General features: G+C 39.5%; 1 protein-coding gene across 5 annotated transcripts in view; it reads right to left on the bottom strand.

Annotated features, from left to right (window-relative positions):
- Positions 1-21,068, bottom strand: part of LOC124556652 (glycogen debranching enzyme) — a 204,751-nt gene that overhangs the window by 63,720 nt on the left and 119,963 nt on the right. For all 5 annotated transcript variants that reach the window (XM_047130620.1, XM_047130622.1, XM_047130618.1 and 2 more), the window contains exons 10-13: positions 18,126-18,255; positions 9,943-10,066; positions 4,338-4,603; positions 3,797-3,946 (exon numbers count right to left, since the gene is read on the bottom strand). In XM_047130620.1, coding sequence (XP_046986576.1) covers positions 3,797-3,946; positions 4,338-4,603; positions 9,943-10,066; positions 18,126-18,255 — 670 coding nt within the window. The remainder of the gene's footprint in view (positions 1-3,796; positions 3,947-4,337; positions 4,604-9,942; positions 10,067-18,125; positions 18,256-21,068) is intronic.

The following is a 21,068-nucleotide window of genomic DNA, read 5'->3' as shown; positions in this document are numbered from 1 at the left end:
AGCCTTTGTCATGGTGATGAAGGATACTCAACTTGGTATTTATGTCACCAACAGTGCGTCTCCTGACTTTCAGATGACTGAACTTAGAATTATTAATGTCATTATGTTCCTTGAATCAGATGTTAAAAAAGTGTCGTGTCTGCTCAATATAGAGGCACTAGCAATCATTGCACCTGATTTTATAAATGCCTGAGCCCATGTGGCAGCTGTGGATCCTAGCTTCAAGGTGCCTTTTCTGGAAACCAATTCTGTTCGGTATAAAAATGACACTGTGGCTCCATCTTTTTTGAGCCATTGGCCAACCTTACCTGAAATAGTACCAAAATAGTGTACTTTACTGCATGAATCACATGGAATGTCCTCATTGATGGGTGTCAGGGTAATCCCATGGTGAATACTATGAAGTCCTTCACTGGATAAGGGTGTCCACAGCTGAATTAGGTAGCCGTTAGAACTCACAATACACCTGGTAATTTCAAGCTCATTTTTATATTCCTGTCCACTGAGGGTTGCTTAGGTAGAAAGGTGCACCATTAAACTCAATGCAGCCATCTTATATTTCTGTGGGTGATTTGATAAGTTGTGAATTATACTGTCAGTTGTGGTCTCTTTGCTAAAAATGTGATGATAATCTTATCATTTTGTGAAATGATTTTTAAATCTAAAAATGGCAATGTAAAATTGATTATTAGGGTGCACTGTGTTAAGATATTGGTGAAACTGCTGTACTTGACCTTTAGTACCACTGTAGAGAAGTAAAACATCATTGACATAATGTTTACAGCAAACAACATTCTGGACGTAATGGGGGAAAGATTGGAAGAACTGGTATTCAATGCAGGTGACAAATATTGACAATAATGCTAGCTAAGAGAGATCCCATGACTAGTGCACTAGCTATTTGTAGACAACATTACCAAATTTAAAGTAACTGTGGTCTAGAACCATCTTTAGAAGAGAGAGAAATTCATTCACTGCTTTAAAATCTAAGTTAGCATGTTACCTTATATTGGATTCTACAGTCGGGATTACTTCTTTAGTTGGGATGTTTGTATATATGTTGGTGACATCCAAGCTAAGTAAGTGCCATGGGTGATTGTGGTCTGATTTAAAAGTTCGATGAGTTTGTCCCTCTTTTTCACAGTATCAGAGGTTGGAAAATAAAAATGCCTGCTCAGAAAACTATTTAGCTCTTTAGCTAAAAGATAATCAGAAGAATCAGCTGCATTACCAAATGGTCTCAGAGGGGAACCACTCTTATATACAGATCTTAAGTGTGCCATGCAAGTTGTGTGTTCTAGGCTTCATAGGCAAAAGGGTACTTTTTTTGTTTCAGTGACAAATTAGCAGTAGGATTGAAAGGGCAGATGAGTACATTATTGGAAGATAAAAATTCTCGTGCTTTTTGAATGTAGTCAGTTTCATGTAAGGTAACAGATGTATGGCCCATGTCCACATGTATGACGAGGGCTTGGTTAAGCTGAAGTTTTTTTATTAATGCTACACGAAGTGCCTTGATCTTTTTTGAGAAACAGTGACATTAGGGGCCCTATGAAATCCTGATCCTGCCCATTCTGTTCTTCCTTTTTTTTTTTTTTTAAATTCATTGGTAACAGCCTCATTAAGTTTAAGAATAATATGATTTTTAGTAGAGGCTTTGCATGCAGCTTGGTCTAAAAAAATGTTGTACTGGTGTTATAAGACAGAGCTTTGTTTAGTAAGCCAGTTGTATCACTATTAAAACCAATATTAGTGCAGTTTCCAACCTTTTTATGGAACCAGAAGTTGCATTTTAGGGTTTCTACAGGGCACGCTGAGCCTCTCAAGCTTCATCTTGTGAGATAGCATAATATCATTTGTTTAAAAATTAATAGTATGTATAATATGCATGTATGAATGTTCAAAAGTAAAAGAACTAAGTTCTTTAGCCAATCCCAAATGAGTAATGTGAGTTTCCTTCTTTAAAAAGTCTTTCTTAGAATATAACACACTGATTTCTTTTTAGACATCTTTTTTCATCAGTTGATGTACGTAACATGGTGAACTAATGTAGGTTCTATTGAACAATCGTTTGATAAAATTCAGAATGACATTTTACTTAAGACAAATCTTGTTAAAAGCCATTGCAGATTATGTCAGAAACCTGTAGTACTTCCTAGATGCTCAACACGGCATTTTTTATACCAAACAGAATTGGTTCTCAGTAGAGGCACCATGAAGCTAGGATCACAGCCACCACATGGGCTCAGGCATTTATAAAATTAAGTGCAAGGAGTGCCAACATCTCTAAATTGAGCACATGGGGCATTCTTTTAAAATCCAATTCAAGGAACATCAGGACCTGAATAATTCTAATTCCAGTTTGTTCACTCATTTGAAAGTCAATAGGCACTCCTTTGCTGACATAAATAACATTTTGAGTATCCTTCATCATCATCAGAAAGGCCATGTCCTTAATTAATTTGAGGAAATAGGAATTATGTACAACTTAACCAAGAACCCTTCAACAACCCTAAATGAGCAAACCATGCTGAAGCACATGTACCTTCTAAACAATTATACTTTCTTGCAATAGCACTCAAACCTTGCCAATATTCCTCTCAAACTTCTCTCTCAAAGGAATTGTAATTTTCTTTATATCCTTTTAATTTTATTCCCCAACTGATACTGTTTCACCTTGGAGATACTCAGTTGACATGGTATTTAGTTTATTTGTATCCAACTAGCCACTAATGGTCCATTTCTGGATTTTCTAAATTTAAATGTTATCTTCACATCATTTATAATTGATGGTTGGGCACTCCCACAATTTATGCTGAAGCACATAATTTATTAATTTATTTATTTATTTGCTTAAGTACTTTGACAATGTACATCTAACCATTTTTAATTAGTTACATATGTATCCACCTTGTTAATGATCACACTATTCAGTTCTGCTGCTGTTCACTGCTTGATGGCTTTACTTTCCCTAACATCATGAAGGGCGCTAATTTTCATGCCCAGCTTCCTTCTACCACCACCTCAAACTGGATCTCAGCTTCACATGTGACTTTCAGCATCCTGCAGCCTGGTGTCCAGTGTGTAGCGGCCAAGTGCCGCATGGTGTAAGTTCTCTTATGTTGTCCATTGATATTCTCTTGTTTTCCCTCCTTTTCTACTTTCTTTGACTACCTATTTCTTTAGGTAATTTCCTTGATTATCTGGTGTGAAACTCATGTTTCACTCTGACTAACCTGACTGTATGAACTTCATATTTACATCTGGGCAGTGAATTCTCACTATTATGAAAACTTAACAAGTGCTAGGTGGTATACAACCTTTTATTATAGTTTCTTCATTTTCCTACTGCAGTTTTGCTCAACTGAAGATGGTCTTATAATCACCCAAAACTGGTCTTAATTGAACGAATAAATCCATTTGCAACTTGTGCTACATATTATCTGATTCCATTTACAATTAATTACATTTCTCCTGGTTCTTGCATCAAAGTTTTATAATATTTGGATGTGTAGGTCTTGTCACAAAATAAAACATCAGGTTCTGCTAATACAATTGCTAATAGCTTACACTAACAGTTACAAGAAATAATATGTCTCTTGGCATGATGTCTATTCATACCATTATTTATGTAGTACTCCAGGCATTCTAGGAATTTTTAAGGAGAGAAGTGAAACTTCTTGTATATGTGTTCAGGAACAAGTAAAGAACTTACATTGAACATACATTATGGGAACATGTGACTGTAGCCATAAGTTATCATGTTTAGAAGGAAATGTTTAAAGACTAAATTTACCTGGTTAAAGCCAGACATTCCCAAATCAAAATGTAATTTGTTCAAAGCCTTTTTAGCTGAAATAATGCCTGAGCGAATTCCAACACCTTCTGATGCATCATCATCTTCAGTCCAAGCAGCATACTGTCTGAATTCATCAACTACATGAATCTGGAAAATGCATAAAATATAGGAAAACATATTTTTATAATGAAAGAATTGGTATTATTGAACATCAAATCTACAAGCATCAATAGTAAGCCTAAAGCACAAGACGAAATATATTGAAACTCATATCAAAAATATCAACTGTGAGGATCATCCTCAATTTCCATTGACAAGGCTCACCAGACAAAGTTAGAGAAACTTTTGTCACTTAAGTTTGTCCATTTTTAAGTTCATTTGTCAACTAAGGCTTTACTTCTCTTTTCTTTCAATGATAATTGTTTTTTGTATGTTGTTACCTATATTTGATTTTCTTATACTTCCTTTTCACATTTGTATAACATAAAATAATTTGACATAATGAGAAATATGTAGTTTGCTGATTCAAAAAACTTACATGATGTGGAACCAGTTCATCATAACCTCTGTTGCTACCAGATGCACAGCACGCCATTGACACAAGAGCAGTACTTGGAAGCAAATCAAACACAGATCTTTTGTCAATGGGACTAGGGTTATCATGTGTTAAATCTAAAAACAAAGCATGTGCTACTGATGGAACAAGTGGTCGAAGTGATGGTTGGTGGAAAGCACCTACAGGTTCTCCACCATATCGGTACACAAGTCGTCCCTCCTCGTGAGAGTCCCAAGCTGACATTGCCTCTGCAAAAAGAAAAAAAAACGACTTTATAATATGTCTGCAGATTAAAACAGCACAAAAATAAGTAAAATGCTTAATACATTGATGGTAGTGCATAACTTATTTAAAATATACAGGTTTAAAATAATAGTTAATACACCACTAGAAAAAAAATATCACCACCAAAACTCAGTTGTACAAGATAAATGAAAGTTGGTGGGCATATTTCTACAACTTAAAGATGATGTCTATTCAGATTTCTGAGCAGTCACATAAGAGTGCCACAAGTAATGCCACTACGAGGGTGCAAACCAGGTTTGCTATAAATACATACTGTACCAGCCATGAGTGTTAGTTACCTTTGAGATTAGACATAGTGACTTGATAGTCAGGAATGCTTTTAAGACAAAGAAGATGCAATTATCAACAGCTCGCTGAGTTTTAGCGAGAATGTGGAATACAGCTATGGGAAGCTTGATGTTCTTTCTGCAACATTGCAGAAAGACTTGGCAGGAATGTAGCCACTGTAGTGATGGTCATGGGATGGTAGATCACAAGAAGACTGGGATCTGGATGGCCATGTGGCACTACCAAGAGGCTAAGACTGGCATGTTTGATGTATGGCTGTGGTGCATTGTACTGTGGCTGTGGCAGCAATTTGAGCAGAAGTTGGTACCACAGTGACACAATGAACTGTTACAACTAGTTACTTCAAGGACAGCTCTGAGCCACTCAAATCCAAACCACAACCATTTGCAACTTCTGTGATATCAAGTAAGAGCTCATTGGAGGGCTGAGTGGAGGACTGTTGTATTTTCTGATGAAGGTCGGTTCTGCCTCTGTGCCAGTGATGGCAATGTGTGGGTTACAAGGAGGCCAGGGGAGCGTCTGCAACCAACCCATCTGTGGCCTAGACACACTGGACCTACTCCTCAAGTTATAGTATGGCGTGCAGTTTCATATAACAACAGGAACACTCATGTGGTTATCCCATGCACCCTGACTGCAAATTTGTATGTCAGTCTGGTGATTTTTACCTGTTGTGCTGCCATTCACAACAGTATTCCACTGGAAGGGGAGGGGGGGGGGTTGCATGTTTTCCAATAGGATAATGCTTGCCTACATACTGTGCATGCTCTACAGGGTGCTAACATGTTGCCTTGGCCTGCTCAGTCACCACATCTGCCTCCAATCGATCATGTACAGGGCATCATCAGATGACAATTTCATCATCATCCACAATCAGCATTAACCAGCCCTGTATTGAGAAATCAAGTGCAACAGGCATGGAACTGCATTCTTTAAACTGACACAGGATACAACGAATGTATCTTTGCATACTTGCAGCCAATACTCTTGTCAGATAAACTGGTTATTAATGTACCAGCATTTCACATTTGCAATGACTTTTCTCATGCTTACCTGTCAACGTGCAGTGTTAATTACTTAAATATGTTACCTAGACAAATGTGCTGAGAGTTTTTTTTTTGTCAGTGTATATTTACAGATAATGATAATTTAAGTTATTTTAACACTATAATAAATTCCTGATAAATATACTTTTACAGAACATAAAGAAAACTGGGTTCAAGCCTCCAAAAAGAAAATCATGAGAATTACAATAACACCAAACATTTGGAAGATAAGTATATGACACAAAATGGAAGTACAAAGTAATCATTAATAGACTGTGACAAGAAGAGAAGCAGGGGAAGAAAGGACTAGATGAGCTTTTATGTGTTATTACTGTAGATAACACAGTGTAAATGAGATGGAAGAAAGTAATATTCTCCTTTTCAGTCTGAAATCTGCTGACAAATTAAAACTGTGTAGTGGACTGGGGCAGAAATGTGGTCCTTTGCCTTGAGGACAGGAGTGGTACACATATGTAACCTATCACGAAATTTCAGGCAATGTACATCTGCTGCACAGTGAAAGTTTTGACATATTGATCATCTATCTTCCCATTTTTTGACAAAAAAGAACCAAGCATAGCTCTGGGTACATTTTTGGTAATGTAAGTTTACTTATGCTACATCTGAATAAAAGATATATGTATACAGCTCAAGTCTTATTCTAATACTGTCAATATAATAACAGAAGACAATCTGAGCAGCCATCTTGGGTTGTTCGCAGATGATGCTGTCATTTATTGACTAATAAAGTCATCAGAAGATCAAAACAAATTGCAAAATGATTTATAAAAGGTATCTGAATGTTGCAAATATTGGCAGTTGACCCTAAATAACGAAAAGTGTGAGGTCATCTACATGAGTGCTAAAAGGAATTCATCAAACTTTGGTTACACGATAAATCAGTCTAATCTAAAAGCCATAAATTCAACTAAATACCTAGGTATTGTAATTACAAACAACTTAAATTGGAAGGAACACATAGAGAACGTTGTGGGGAAGGCTAACCAAAGACTGCATTTTGTTGGCAGGACACTTGGAAAATGTAACAGATCTACTATATGGAGAAATGACAACAATGATAAAATAAGGGAAATCAGAGCTCGTACGGAAAGATATAGGTGTTTGTTCTTTCCGTGCGCTATATGAGATTTGAATAATAGAGAATTGTGAAGGTGGTTCGATGAACCATCTGCCAGGCACTTAAATATGATTTGCAGAGTATTGATGTAGATGTAGACGTAGGAAAGACCTTGGTGGAATATAATTACTAGAAAGAAGTAAAGGTAGGAACTCATCTTATAACTAAATGGTTAGTAGGCACATAAACAAGACTGAAAACATTGCTAAGCCTTTGGACAATGATGTTCTTCAGAGTTACCTAGTACAGAATACATATATACATGGCTACCTTTTCCTGGTTGACTACTTAGTACTGGTTCTGCAGCTTGATTTGGGTGAGGGTTTGTATCTCGTGGAGTGGGCGAGGGGACAAAAGAGGCAGACAGCAGGATGGAGGGTTGGAGGGAAAGGTGGCTGATAGTTTAGATGAAAGGGATGAAGGGACAGAACTATGACACCAGTAAGTTGACACTGAAGGCAGCAATGGGAGTTGCAAGTGGCACATAACAATATGGAGGAATGGACTACAAGGGGAAGAAAGAACAAAGGAAGATGGAGATTGTGGAGAGAAGGGTGTGAGTGTAGAACAAGTGAAATGAAGGGGCAGACTGTATGGAGACACGTACAGAAGTGAGCATGGAATTGGGGCTAGCACAAACTGAGACCAGGAGGACTGCAGGATCAAATGATGTGTTACAAGAGTAATTTGTATGTACACAGTTCAGAGAAGCTGTCACTGTGGGAGAGGAGATCCATATGGCATGGGTTGCAAAGGAACCTGTCAGGACAAGTATGGTGTGTTTGGTAGTGTATTCTGCCACTGGGCAATAAACTCTGTTCTGGACTGCTGTTTGAGGGTGGCCATTTATTTGGTGGACTGTTGGTTGGTGGTCATGCCCACATAAATGACTTTGCAAATGTTACAGTAGAGCTGGTAATGACATGGGTGCTTTCAGAGGTGGACCTGCTTCTGATACGATAGGATATACCTGTGATGAGACTGGTATATGATGAGCTGGACAGGTGAATAGGGCAGCATCTAAGTCCACCACAGGGATATGACCCATGTGGCGAGTGATTGCTAGTAGGTGTAGCATAAGGATCAACCAGTATATTTTGTAGATTGTGCTGTCAGTGATACATCATTCTGGGAAGGCAGAATGGACTGAGGGTAGGGCATTCCCCATATTTGTACACCACGATAGGTTCGCGAAACACTGGCAAAGGATGTGGTTTAGTTACTGCAGTCCAGGGTGACATTAGGTGATGAGTGGATACTCCTTTTCAGCTGGTTCAAAGTGGCAGTCAGGGGATTAGGGGTAAATGGGATATAGCATGTGAGATTTGTTTGAGGATTAGGTTTGAAGGAAGGCCTCAGTATGACCTTGAGCATATTGGGCAAGAGATTTTTCATCACCACAAATCACAAATGTAGCCAGTCTATATGGGAGACTTTTTTAGTGTTTAATAGATGGCAGCTATCAAAACAGGAGTACTGTTGGGGGTTAGTGGGACTAATATAGGCAGATATTTTTACAAGATCATTAGAGAGGGAGAGGTAAACATCCAGAAAAATGAGAAAAATGGCATGCAGGACTGAGGAGGATCAGGTGATTATGATGGAAGAAAAAGTGTTGAGACTGTTCAGGAATGATGATAGTGTGTTTTAGCTCTGGGACTAAAGCATAAAGATATAATCAATGGAACTGAACCGGACATGGGGTAGGATTTTGGGTGGCTGGGAAGGTTTTATCTAGCTGAATCATCTGCAAGTTGGCATAGACAGAGCCATGAAGGTATTCATGGCCATGCTGTGGATATCTTCCCCTCAGAGGAAGTGAAATTATGGATAACAATGTAGTTTGTTAAGTGTGTAAGAAATGATGATGTGGTTTTGGAGTTGGTAGAACATTGTGAGAATTAGTGATTGACAGCAACAAGGCCTTGGGGAATGGGGGATGTTCCTGTAATTGAATGTGGCATCAACAATGACAAGTAGGAGTCTAGGAGATAATGGAGTGGGGATGGTTGAAAGACAATTAAGGAAATTGTTTGTGTATCTGATATGGAACACTAGGCTGCTAGCAGTGGGTTAGACACATTGTTTCCTTCATTATTTCATGTGGTATGTGTGGAGCAATATCACATAAGAGGCAATTTTTTCTATGTGCAACAAGCACAGGCATACAAATACACATTTCCATGCCACTGAATTATATTACAGCCCAGAGTGTAGATTTCATTTGCATCTACATTTTACAAACCATCATTTTGTTTTCAACAGTTTTCATGCATTTATTATTCTATTTTCTCTAGCTAACACACATTTTAATATTTTATTTCATTTCACTTTTACAGCAGACCACCCAGTTTTACTGCCACTATTTCCCTACAGGGTTTACCCATACTAACTAATCACTCCATGTTGTCATTTACCAGGTACCCTCTGCTACGCACCAAATGGTGGCTTGCAGAGTATGTATTTATTGATGTTGCATTGTTCTAAGTTCGTGTCTGTGTGCATGGGGGTGGTAGGGGGGTTGGAAGTAGGGGACGGGGAGAAGGCATGCATGCCCCATACTTGGTTTCAGTTCCACTGTATTTATCTACACTTACATGAAATGGCAGATCATTCTTTACCTTGCTAGTAGGTGACATTTCAATTTCTTCTAGTTTTCAGTCATCAGCCCATTTTCTTCTGTCTATTTCTTTGCACTTCTAATTGGAACATAAGGTTCCCAAAACTTGAGATTCAGTCTTCTCTTAAAAACAACATAACAAATATTACTGTAATTTTATGCAATTTCAACTGCAGTTGAAATATTTACCTCTAATGAGTGAACTGATTCCAAGTCTATTGACAAAAATATTGTCTTTCTGGTCAGAATTAGTAAACAGCTCAGCAACCACATACAAGTCAGGGCGAACTCTTCGAGCTGCATCAAGAAGATACTGAAACACAGAATATACAAAGAAAGTATGTAGAATGTCCGGCACTGTCTCAAAATAACATGATGTTTTTAAGTTAATGATTTCTTTCATCTTTGTTTAATGCATACTACAAGACATTACTGAAGAAGTTTTAGTCCTACGTACTAGTGTTCTCGATATGTCTCATAATAAAATGTTTGAATGTATGTTCAGAAATTTTTATTACATCTGAATAGTATTTCTTATAGACAAGTATTTTTAACAGCAAGGTTATTAAGTTCTTGTCATAAAGGGGTGCACAGTGTATTCTCAAGAGTGCACAGGTATGTTCAAGACGTAATTCTAGCAGTTTTAAAGTAATAATCATTGCAGAGAAAAAATGTTCACAATCATGATGGTAAAAATATGGTGAGACTAACATTTCAAACTGATGTAAACAATAAAATCTGTTGAACTGGTCATTCAGAGCTGAAGTAGTAGTACTCACAGTTTGTTCCTGTCATAGTGATAGACACAATCAATGGTGTGGCCACTAAGAACAAAGATTATTGATCCACATTCAAGTAAATAACAAATATGGAAACAGTACAATAAGCAGTAGAACACAATCTGAGAAGGAGTGCGGTTGTGCTGTCTTTGTATAGAGGAGGGCTCCAGTAAATGGTGCTGTGGGTGTAGCGCCATGTGTACTAGCCTTGTGACCCACCATGGGCGGCCTCTGGTGGCCAGTCCACGCAGCTGCCATGGGCAGACTAATTGAAGTGTATTGCACCAGCAGCCTGGTGCCACAGCGCATATCCGGGTGTTGCATTCCCTCTTGTGGGAAGGCTGCTATTCTGATGTGGGGGTTGGGGTGACTGATGACATATCCACGGCCTCTGTAGCAGGCACTGCAGGTGATGACAGTGGCAACAGTAGGAAATTCTGGGTCAGAACTAGCAAGTTGGGGTGGAAGAGGCAAACCTGTGGAAACATGCATGCACAGTGTTGCACCCCCCCCCCCAACCCCCCCACATCTCCCCACCCTCCCTCAAAGTACCATAAGAAAGGACTGGCGATAAGAGCACTGCACTGGCAGTGTCATGACATCTGGGTCCTCAATATGATGGAACTGCACTGTTGGTGAGGGAGATGGCCACTTGGGTGGGGCACCAGGGACACTGGCGGTGAAGGATCCAAGGATCAAGGATACTGGCCCAACCAGTGGCAGAAGAGCAGGTGAGAGTGCAGGTTGTGAATGGCTTGATTGGCAAAGGAACTGTGTAAGGTCTGAGACACAAACTGAGGACTGTTATCTGACACAAGCGTATAAGGTAGTCCTTCAGAAGAAATTTTTTTTTAAAAGGGCCTGAACTGTACGACAGCAGATAAGATATGGAAAATTAGAGAAAGCATTCACAATCAACAACCAGTAAGAATTGAGGAATGGTCTCGCGAAATCAATGTGGTCACATTCCCATGGTAGCTGCGGCTTGGACATGCACAATGTCCACGTTGAAGCCAGACCAAAACACATTTTGACCAGCTGAGGATTTGGTACCAGAGACTCCTCAATGTCACTGATGTAGGAACTAAAGCACATGTCACTGTAGAGCAGCTGGGATCTTGCCCCTGGGTAACAGCCCATCTGTAGCTAAAAGACCATCAGCACCAAACACCAAAAGGGGGTGATGGGGGGCGGGGGGCCAAAATAGGTATGTAAAAGATCAGAAGACCTGCCCGCAGGCCTGTCTGGGCAATCATGCTGAATAAGGTCAACAGTGTGGCACAAAACAGGATTGGTAGCAACAGCAACTGTGATCCAGGAACTCATAATAGGAAAACTTTCCACTATACATTGCACCTCAATGTCTAAGTGAAAACAAAGGAGCTCATCCTGATCAAAAGTAGGATCCAGCCCCATTGGAAGCCAGGACAGTGCATTGGCATGCTGCATAGTAGGCCAAAAATGTATTTCATAGTTGTAACATGACAGAAGCAAGGTCCAAAGCTGCAGGCAATGTGCTGCTTTGTTCAGCAACAGAGTTGAAGGATTAAACAATGCAACCAACAGCTCATGGTCTGTAATGAGGTGGAACTTAGATCCGTACAAGAATACATGAAGCTTCTTGAGGGCATAGATGATGGTAAGTAGTTCCTTTTCAACTTGGGAGCAGTACTGTAGAGAGGAGTTGAGTGTTTGTGACATTTAAGGTATCAAACAATTGGAACTGTCTTCAAAGTGACGTGCAAGAATGGCCCCAAGGCCATACTGAGAGTCATCTGTAGCCAAGCTCAAAGGGGTGGCTACAATGGAAGGCAGCCAAACAAGGAGCAGAATGCAATTTAGATTTCAACAGCATGAACACATCGTCACAGGCCAGCATCCACTGACAAGGAACATCCTTGTGGAGGAATTTGTACAAAGGATGGGACAATGTGGCTGCACGTCGAATGAATTTGTCACAATAGGCAACTTTCCCTAAAATGCTTGGAGTTCTTTGACATTGGGAAGGATAAAGCAGAGCTGTGAAAGATGTGACATGATGATATAAATGCTTTACACCATCCCAAGAAACCTCAAAACCCAAATGCACAATGGATGGCCAGAAAAAGTGTGACTTGGCAAGTTGCACTTCAACCCCACACTATGTAAGACTGTAAACAAGGAGTGTAAGTTGTGTAAATGATCTTCTGTGGATGCACCTGTTACAATGATGTCATCAAGGTAGTTAATGCATGCCAGAACATACATTAGTAATTGTCCCAAAAAACACTGAAAAATCACAGGGGTGCTCGCCACACTGAATGGGAGGCCAGGATATTGGTAAACCTGAAGGGTGTGTTGATCACAAGGAGCTTTTTGGACCCTCATCCAATAGAATCCGTAAATACACTTCAGATAAATCAGTTTTAGGGAAAAACTGGTCCCCGGCGAGTTTGGCCAATAACTTGTGCTATCAGGGCACAGGGTGTCAATGGTAGATTGAGCATTAGCAGTAACTTTAAAGTGGCCGCAGAGGCAAAGCTGCCCATTTCGTTTTTTAACAGTAATGAGAGGCGTAAACCACTCACTTGAAGTAATAGCCTGTATAACACCCAATTATATTAGCCTGTCCAATTCTGATTTCACCTGATCACACAAGGCCACTGGAACAGGATGCACACAGAAAAAGTGCAGCTGGGCCATAGGTTTCAGGGTAATATGGGCTGTAAAGTTAATGGAAAAATCTAACTCATCCAAAAAAGATAAGAACTCAACACAGAGAATTTAACTGTGCCAATGGACCTGGTCAGAAATGAGGTGAACTGCATCCACAATGCAAAATCAAAAGGGTTGAAAGCATCCAGACCAAACACGGTGTTGGTGATGGCATCATCTACTACCTGTAAAGTCAAGGAATGAACCACAGGTTTACACACAGTGGGAGCCACAAACTGCCACAAAATTGGAAAATGCTACTTGTTGTAACTCAACAAATGTCAAGTAACCAGACACAATGCCAGAGATTCCAGGTCGACATAAGTTAATGCGTTCAGCAATGTCACAGCTGCATCTGTGTCCAATTGTGGTCAGAGCACTTTGTCCACCATTCACACGTCGATAAACAGTTCTTTATCATTCATAAGCACTGGAGACACACAATTAACATCCATGACCATATCTGCAGGAGAGGGCTGGGAATGGCACACTGATGATATATGTCCTTTTCTCCTACAGTTGTTGCAAGTTGCCCAATATTTAGGGCATGCAGCCTTGTCATATTGCATGAAACAGAATGAGTAAGAAGTGAGCACTGAGCCCTACCGCTGCTGTGGTTGTTATTTCGCACATTGCTGTCCAGTATGGCACAGAGGCCACATTTGTGGAGCTGCTATTTTGTCCTCCCCTCAAGAACTAAGTCATGCCTGATGATCGAAAACAGGAGCCACTGCAGCAATGTCATACCAAGCTTCAATTTGATCACCAGCAGCATGAGATACCTAAAAAGACTGAGCAATATTTAAAACTTCAGGCAAAGATGTACTGTCACATTTTAGTGCTCATTGATACACCTCCTTATCAGATGCCAACCAAATGATGGCATCATGGACCATGTAATTAATGTAAAACTGACATTTGTGACTGATGTCATGGAGTTTGGTTGCCCATGCCCAATAGGACAGGAAGGGCTGTTTCAACCAAAAAAGAACTCAACATGTGCTGCAGTGCTATGTGCATTTACAGTGACAATTGGTCAACAACAGTCACATTTTGTTGAATGAAAGTAATGTTGGCTCCTGGAGTGGGGCTGACTGGCACAACTGGTAAATCTGGGGGAAATCAAGAAAGGAACAAAACCTTATATGTTTTTGTATTAGTGACACCAAAAGCAGAGAAGTGTTGCCAAAGCCATTTCTCATAAACCTCCCAGTCTTTGGGCACATCAATGCAAGTGGAAAGAGGTGACAGGTACACAAACAGTGTAGAAGCCTGCAGCTGCGCAGGGAGAGATTTGGGCACTGCCCCAGAGACATGAGAAATGATGGAACATCAAAATAGACTGAGCACAAGGGAGTAAACGCCATCCTTGTTGTCAATTGTGCCATAATGCTAGACAGACTCAATAGGGTGGCCATCAAGAACAAAGTTTATTGATCCACATTCAAGTAAACAACAAACATAGAAACAGTACAAGAAGTATAACAACACAAACTGAAAAGGAGAACTGGCTGCACTGTCTTTATATAGGGGAGGGCAACACTAGGAAGCATGGCAATAATCATGCTGTATGCACTAGTCTTGTGACCCATCGTGGGTTGCCTCTGGTGGCTGGCCTGAGCAGCTGCTGCTGGCAGCCTAGTGCAGGCAGCCTAGTGCTGCAGCACATATCCAGGTGTTGCATACAGGGTTATAGCAGTTCCGTGCTTATGTATAATAATATGCTGAATGTAAAGGCTTACATAGGAAAATATATTTATTCATAGTTAGAAATACCACCCCCCCCCCCCCCCCCCCACCCTTGTTATGGTATTACTTGAGCGGTTTTCTTTTTTTGTTAACTAGCATTAGAAACATTGTTTTAGCTATGAAATATTTTTCAGAGAATAACATCAGCAGTGTGACACAACTTCCAAAAGTGTTCGCTCTAACTGACAACTTTACCACAGGAGCAAAGCAAAACTAAGAATGTGTGAGAATCAAATAGGGGGCCACAAAAGTTTCTGCATGCTGTCCAGTTATTTTTTAAATTTACTTAACAAATTTAACAAAGTAATTAAAAAGCTTTTCATAAATTGTAATATTGACTCGTACATTCTATATAAATACTGTGTATAGCATGATAAACATTAAATCAATAATCTACTTAGTCCCATTGTTATGTTATTTTTGTCTAGAGTTACATTCTTGAGTGTGGATTTGTGGGGATTTCGATGTTAATTAAAACTTTTCATCTCTTATCTGCAGCTGGCATGTGCTTGTGTTATTTACAAATTATTTTGTGGCAAAGAGGACCCTTGCTGAATGTAACTGGTTGTTGCATTTCATGAGAACCTATTACTCTTGAGTGCTGTGTGTCACTGTGATAAGTGAGCTGCCTGCTCTATACCTACACCTACACCTACATTTTTTACTTTGCAAGTGATTTTACAGTCCATGTTGGAGGATTCGTATTGTACCAGTATCTTTTTCCCAGTTTGCTTGTCAACTACAAGTAGCCCTATGCATGAATATGACTTTCTTTAATTTTGTCACGATGATCATTTTGGAATTACTGTGGCATCATCTGAAAACCTGACAATGAACCAGTGCAAATATTCTATGAATCTTCTCATCTTCCATGAGTTCTTCTTTGTAAGAATAACAGACTGGTGAACATACTCAAGAATATCAGATTCTCATAATAAACTTCTTCATGGATTGATTACATGTACTTCACATTCTGCCATGGAATTACAGTCTTTTACCTAACTTCCCAACAACATAAAATATCTGAGATGAACACTCACATATATTCAATAATTGTAACTCAATTCAGTGACTGATGACCAGTAGCAAAAAGATTCATTATTCCTTTTTCTGGTACTGCGCGCCGCGGAATTTGAATCTGCACCAGAAGTCATGGATGTCGAAGACCCATAAAGGTCACTGTACCATCGCGCCTTAAGCTGTGGCGGTGCGCGCCTCCTGGCCCGCTTTTATAGTGGGGGTGCCACAGTGGAACACGGGGTCCCAGCAGCCAATAGTGCCCCCCCCCCGATAGATTACGTTGGTTTACACCTCGCTTTGCGCTAGACTGCTTACTTCCTGGTTCATGTACGAGTTTGTTTCCTTCTGACTCTGTTGCTCAGTCTTGTTGTATTCGCTCCGTCCTATGTTGGTCGTGTCTGTCCTCTTCCATTGTGTTGTTGTTCGCGGGCCTCTCCGCGGGTCCCGCCGCGCCTTCCGTCATCACTACCCCGCGACTGTCCTGGCCGCAGTTACAACACTTTTTATGTGCATTATATTACATATACTTCTGCTGAGGAGATGCTGACAGTTTCTGTGGAGATAACTGCAAGTTCTCCTGCATTTTCAAATAATGTTCTAACAATGCAATCGTCTAATATACCACAGTGTCATTCACAAATGGCTTCAGGGAGCTTATGATACCACAAGTCATTTATATTTATCATGAACAATAATAGTTATGATTACTTCCTCAACATACATACAGTACTACCTTCACTTTTGATGACGTGTCCCAACTGAGAAGAGTGTGATAAGTTTTGTTTGTTAAGAAAGCCTCAGTCTAGTTGGATACTGGTCTGATTTACTGTGTGTTTACATATTTTTTCCATGCAGCAATTCATAGCTGGATTGAAGACTTACGAAAAATAAAGAATCACATTATTAACCTTGGCACTGATATATACAGCTTGGTGAACCTCATGAATTAAGGGGGAATATACTCAGTTTTTGAATAATCTAAGTTGACTCTAACAGAAGACTTGTATTTCCTGCCTGCACCAACAGCAGTAGCATCTTGAATGAAAAAAAAGGTCACCATAATAACTGTTACATCTGATGATTCCTGCCAAATCTATGTAATCATAATAATATACGCCATCTAATCATAAATGAACTGTTGGCTTAAAAAGGAGTTCCCATCTATATTCTTCAGACACATTCCTTTTTTTTTTTTTTTTTGTCAACAATGCAGGTGATTGTCAAATTACACAATTTTATGAGAATCTGAGGAAGCAAATGGGCAAAGAACTTATTGTAGGAAATCCAACATGAAATAATTTGTGGGATTGAAAAGAGGACATTTTACATGCAAACTCTTGCTCACATTATGCTGGAAGTTGCCACAGATATTTATACAGAACTGATGTTATATTTTCTTCAGTTGTGTCATATTAACCAACTTTTCTTAATGAGCAAATGAAAGAATCGCCTGCTAGGGACACAGTGACAGTCATAATTAGCATACAAATAAACCACCACAGACAGCATATTATTTGATTTACTTGACGAGTTTCTCCCATCAGACACAGACGTCCTCAGATATTCATTGCCCTCATGGCAATGCAAAGGTTTAAATCACCATTTGGCACCTTTTTCAACACAAAGTGGGATGAGTGGCATTAGATGCAACTCTCACTATTTTGTGTTAATGATGGTGCTGAGTGGTGCTTTAAACCTTGCTTTGGTCTGATGAGCAAAACTAGTCAAATAAATAAACTGTTACACAACCTGTCGTATTTTATCAGAACATTATTTTTTTTAAGAGTTGAGGAACTATTGGCTGTTTCATTTTATTGCATTTGTTGTTTTTGACTACAATTATACAGCTTGATTAATTTATGTGAAACTATATCAAGCTGTGAATGTATGCTTCCCCGGCGTATACAGCTGGCGAAGAGTTCTCGGGCTTCCAGCCGGGTGGCGGTGTCTTCAAACAGCGACGTTTCGACGAGTGACATACTCATCATCTTCTGGCAAAGATGATGAGTATGTCACTCGTCGAAACGTCGCTGTTTGAAGACACCGCCACCCGGCTGGAAGCCCGAGAACTCTTCGCCAGCTATATCAAGCTGCTTGAATTATTTAGACTTTTTCCCTAAAGCCTCTTACTTCTGCAACTGGTATTGGAGTTGAATGACAGTTGTCCAACCGTATTCCATCAAATACACGAGCAGTCTGTTCTACATATTCTTGCATTCGCTGCCACAAGAATGGGCAGTCCTCGGGTCGTTCACCATATCTGAAAATAATTAGGAATTTATTGTGAAGTAAACTAGTATGTGATACATGACATTAAAATATAGAAAATATGACTACATATCACAAATCACCAAATTCACTATTCAAAATAATCTCATATTTTTCAATAAAATTTTGAATATGGATGGCACTAGCTTTCCAAAATCTGATACTATCTGTAAAGCGGCAGCTGCTAAGCTCAGATATGTGACTTCCAGTTAAAGTTCTTATCAAAACAAACATTTAAAAATTTAGAATATTCTGTTTCATTTCGTGATTTACTCTCATGAATTACTTCTAATGATGTGGCCAGTTCTTGTGCAATACAGCCCATTTGCAGAGAACTAGTGATTAATTTTCAAGAACATTAATTTCTTTAAATTTTATGTTGTTTTCAGCAAGAGATTCTGAGTGATGCAAATTCTCAAAAAAAAAACAAGGGCAAAATTTATAAAACAGATGTGAGAAGAGTGCTATTTTATGGCAGTGATAGCCTGGGCATCAAAAATTACTCACAAGCAGAAGTTTCAAAAACAGAAATGTTCATGTCAAGATGGGTGGAAGCAGTAATATTGAGAGAGAAAGTGCATAATGAATTCATGAGAGGTAGTTATGAAGTCATCTCCAAAACTCTCAGAATCCAGGTTGAGATAATATCACATAACAAAAATACCTGCCTGATGGCCATGACATGAAAAAGTACTTTCCATGGTTACAAAGAGGAGAAGGAGAGGAAGATCTCAAATCAGATGAGTGATGAATATATGAACTGATATGAAGGATCTAAGTGTTAGTGAAGATAATGCCTACCAGTTGCATATATGGTGCTGCACCTCTGAGTAGTGAGAAAAGGCGAGGACAAAGAATATGTTGTTCTTGGAAAGGATGAGAAACTAGTTGAAAAACCTGGGCCTGGCATGAGGTAGTGAACGTCAAGACAAGGGTGTGGAATCTCCCCAAAGAAATTAAATTTACATCACCAGTGCTTTTTTAACCATCAACCACAGAGAAAATATAACTAGAAAATGGCAGGAGACAATATCAGAATGGCTTCATAGTTGTTTTAATTCACCTGGGATGTGCTGTGAGAAGTGATCAACTACTGGTAATGATGATAAGTGGATTAAAATTAAAGGAAACCAAAAAGGAAAGTAGCTATAAAGATGTTTAACTAAATTTACAAAATACATTGTAACTGCATCGGTGGCCATGTGGGAGAGAAAATGTGTGCTGCTTCCAGCATGTGTACCTTTGACTAGGCTACCACTGACATCATGACACAGCCAAGAACAGTCTTTCTGATGTCTTGAAAGAGTCAGTTGAAGAGTGGAATGGCACTCTTTTGTCTTCTGTGATGACAGCAGGTTCTGTCTGTATGTGAATGATTGCATAGACCTGGTGAGTGCCCTATTCTGGAGTGCATTTGTCCTTGACACACATCCTGTCCTACACTTCATGGTGTGTGGGATCATCAGTTACAACTTGTGGTCACATTTGGTGCTTCTGCAGAGAGGAGTAACCAGTGCACACTGCATTTCACATGTTGTTGTCTCCATGTTACTTCCATTTCTTTGACAGGAAAGTGATGTACTTTTTCTGTAGAACAATACAAATCCACATATGGCTGCTGCAATGGAATGTGATCTTCGTGGTGTGTGACAACAGCCATGGTCAGTGATTCACCAGATCTCTTGTCAACTAAACACGTACTGGACATGAAGCGAGAACTTACTTGCTTTCCAGAGCATGCAAGAACCATTGCCAAATTGCAATTAAAGGTGGAAGATGTTTGTGACAACCTATAGCAGGATCCTATTTGGCATCTTTATGATCATTTTTGTGTGAGAATACACAACTGCATTGTCACCAAATGGAGTATTCTAAGCACTGATGCATCTGTTTGGGCACCCTTTAGTGTGACATATATTTCATTCAGTCTGAATTTGTTATCATATAAAACTTCCTGGCAGATTAAAACTGTGTGCCCGACCGAGACTCAAACTGAGGACCTATGCCTTTCGCGGGCAAGTGCTCTACCATCTGAGCTACCGAAGCACGACTCACGCCCGGTACTCACAGCTTTACTTCTGCCAGTATCTCGTCTCCTACCTTCCCGAGTTCAAGTCTCGGTCAGGCACACAGTTTTAATCTGCCAGGAAGTTTCATATCAGCGCACACTCCGCTGCAGAGTGAAAATCTCATTCTTGTTATCATATATTCCTACTATGGTGAACTACCTATCACATCACTTGTAAATAAAGTGTCCTTGTCTTTGAGGATGTTGCATTTTCCATCAGCAGTGTGTTATGTGAAACAGTGTCTTTGAAATAAATTCTTGCGTGACATAAATCCCTTGGTTCAAGGATTATTGGTTCACAAGACTTCAGTGACTTATTTAAATAATTATTGTAAAAAGAAGTACCATATACAACTTGGTAGATGTCTGCAGGAGGCCCCTATATGGAGGTGTTTGAGGATGATGTGCATCCAAGTAGATTCTTCAGCCTGTTCAAGGTGTAAAAGTATGCCTACAAGCTGCTATCTACATAGCAAAAGCGTGACCTTCCTCAATACTAGGATTCATAATAGTTGTCATACAAGTGCTCCAGTTTTTTTCCCCACTAGGGAGAGAAGAGAACACCACATTCACTAACCACTCAATGTGCTGTCCATTCTCTGAAGAAGGAATCAATCCTGCTTTTATCCATAGACCAAGAAAGTTTTCCAGTCAGTCAAATTCAATTAAAAACAGATGCTAGTGGCATAATGTGCAGTACTGGTTTTGTTTATTTCTAGGGGCAGTTTCACAAGCCT

This window comes from Schistocerca americana, chromosome X (genome assembly GCF_021461395.2).
Source record: "Schistocerca americana isolate TAMUIC-IGC-003095 chromosome X, iqSchAmer2.1, whole genome shotgun sequence".
Classification (NCBI taxonomy): domain Eukaryota; kingdom Metazoa; phylum Arthropoda; class Insecta; order Orthoptera; family Acrididae; genus Schistocerca; species Schistocerca americana.
The sequence above is the reverse complement of the archived record's forward strand: the minus strand, read 5'-3'. Positions and strand labels throughout refer to the sequence as shown.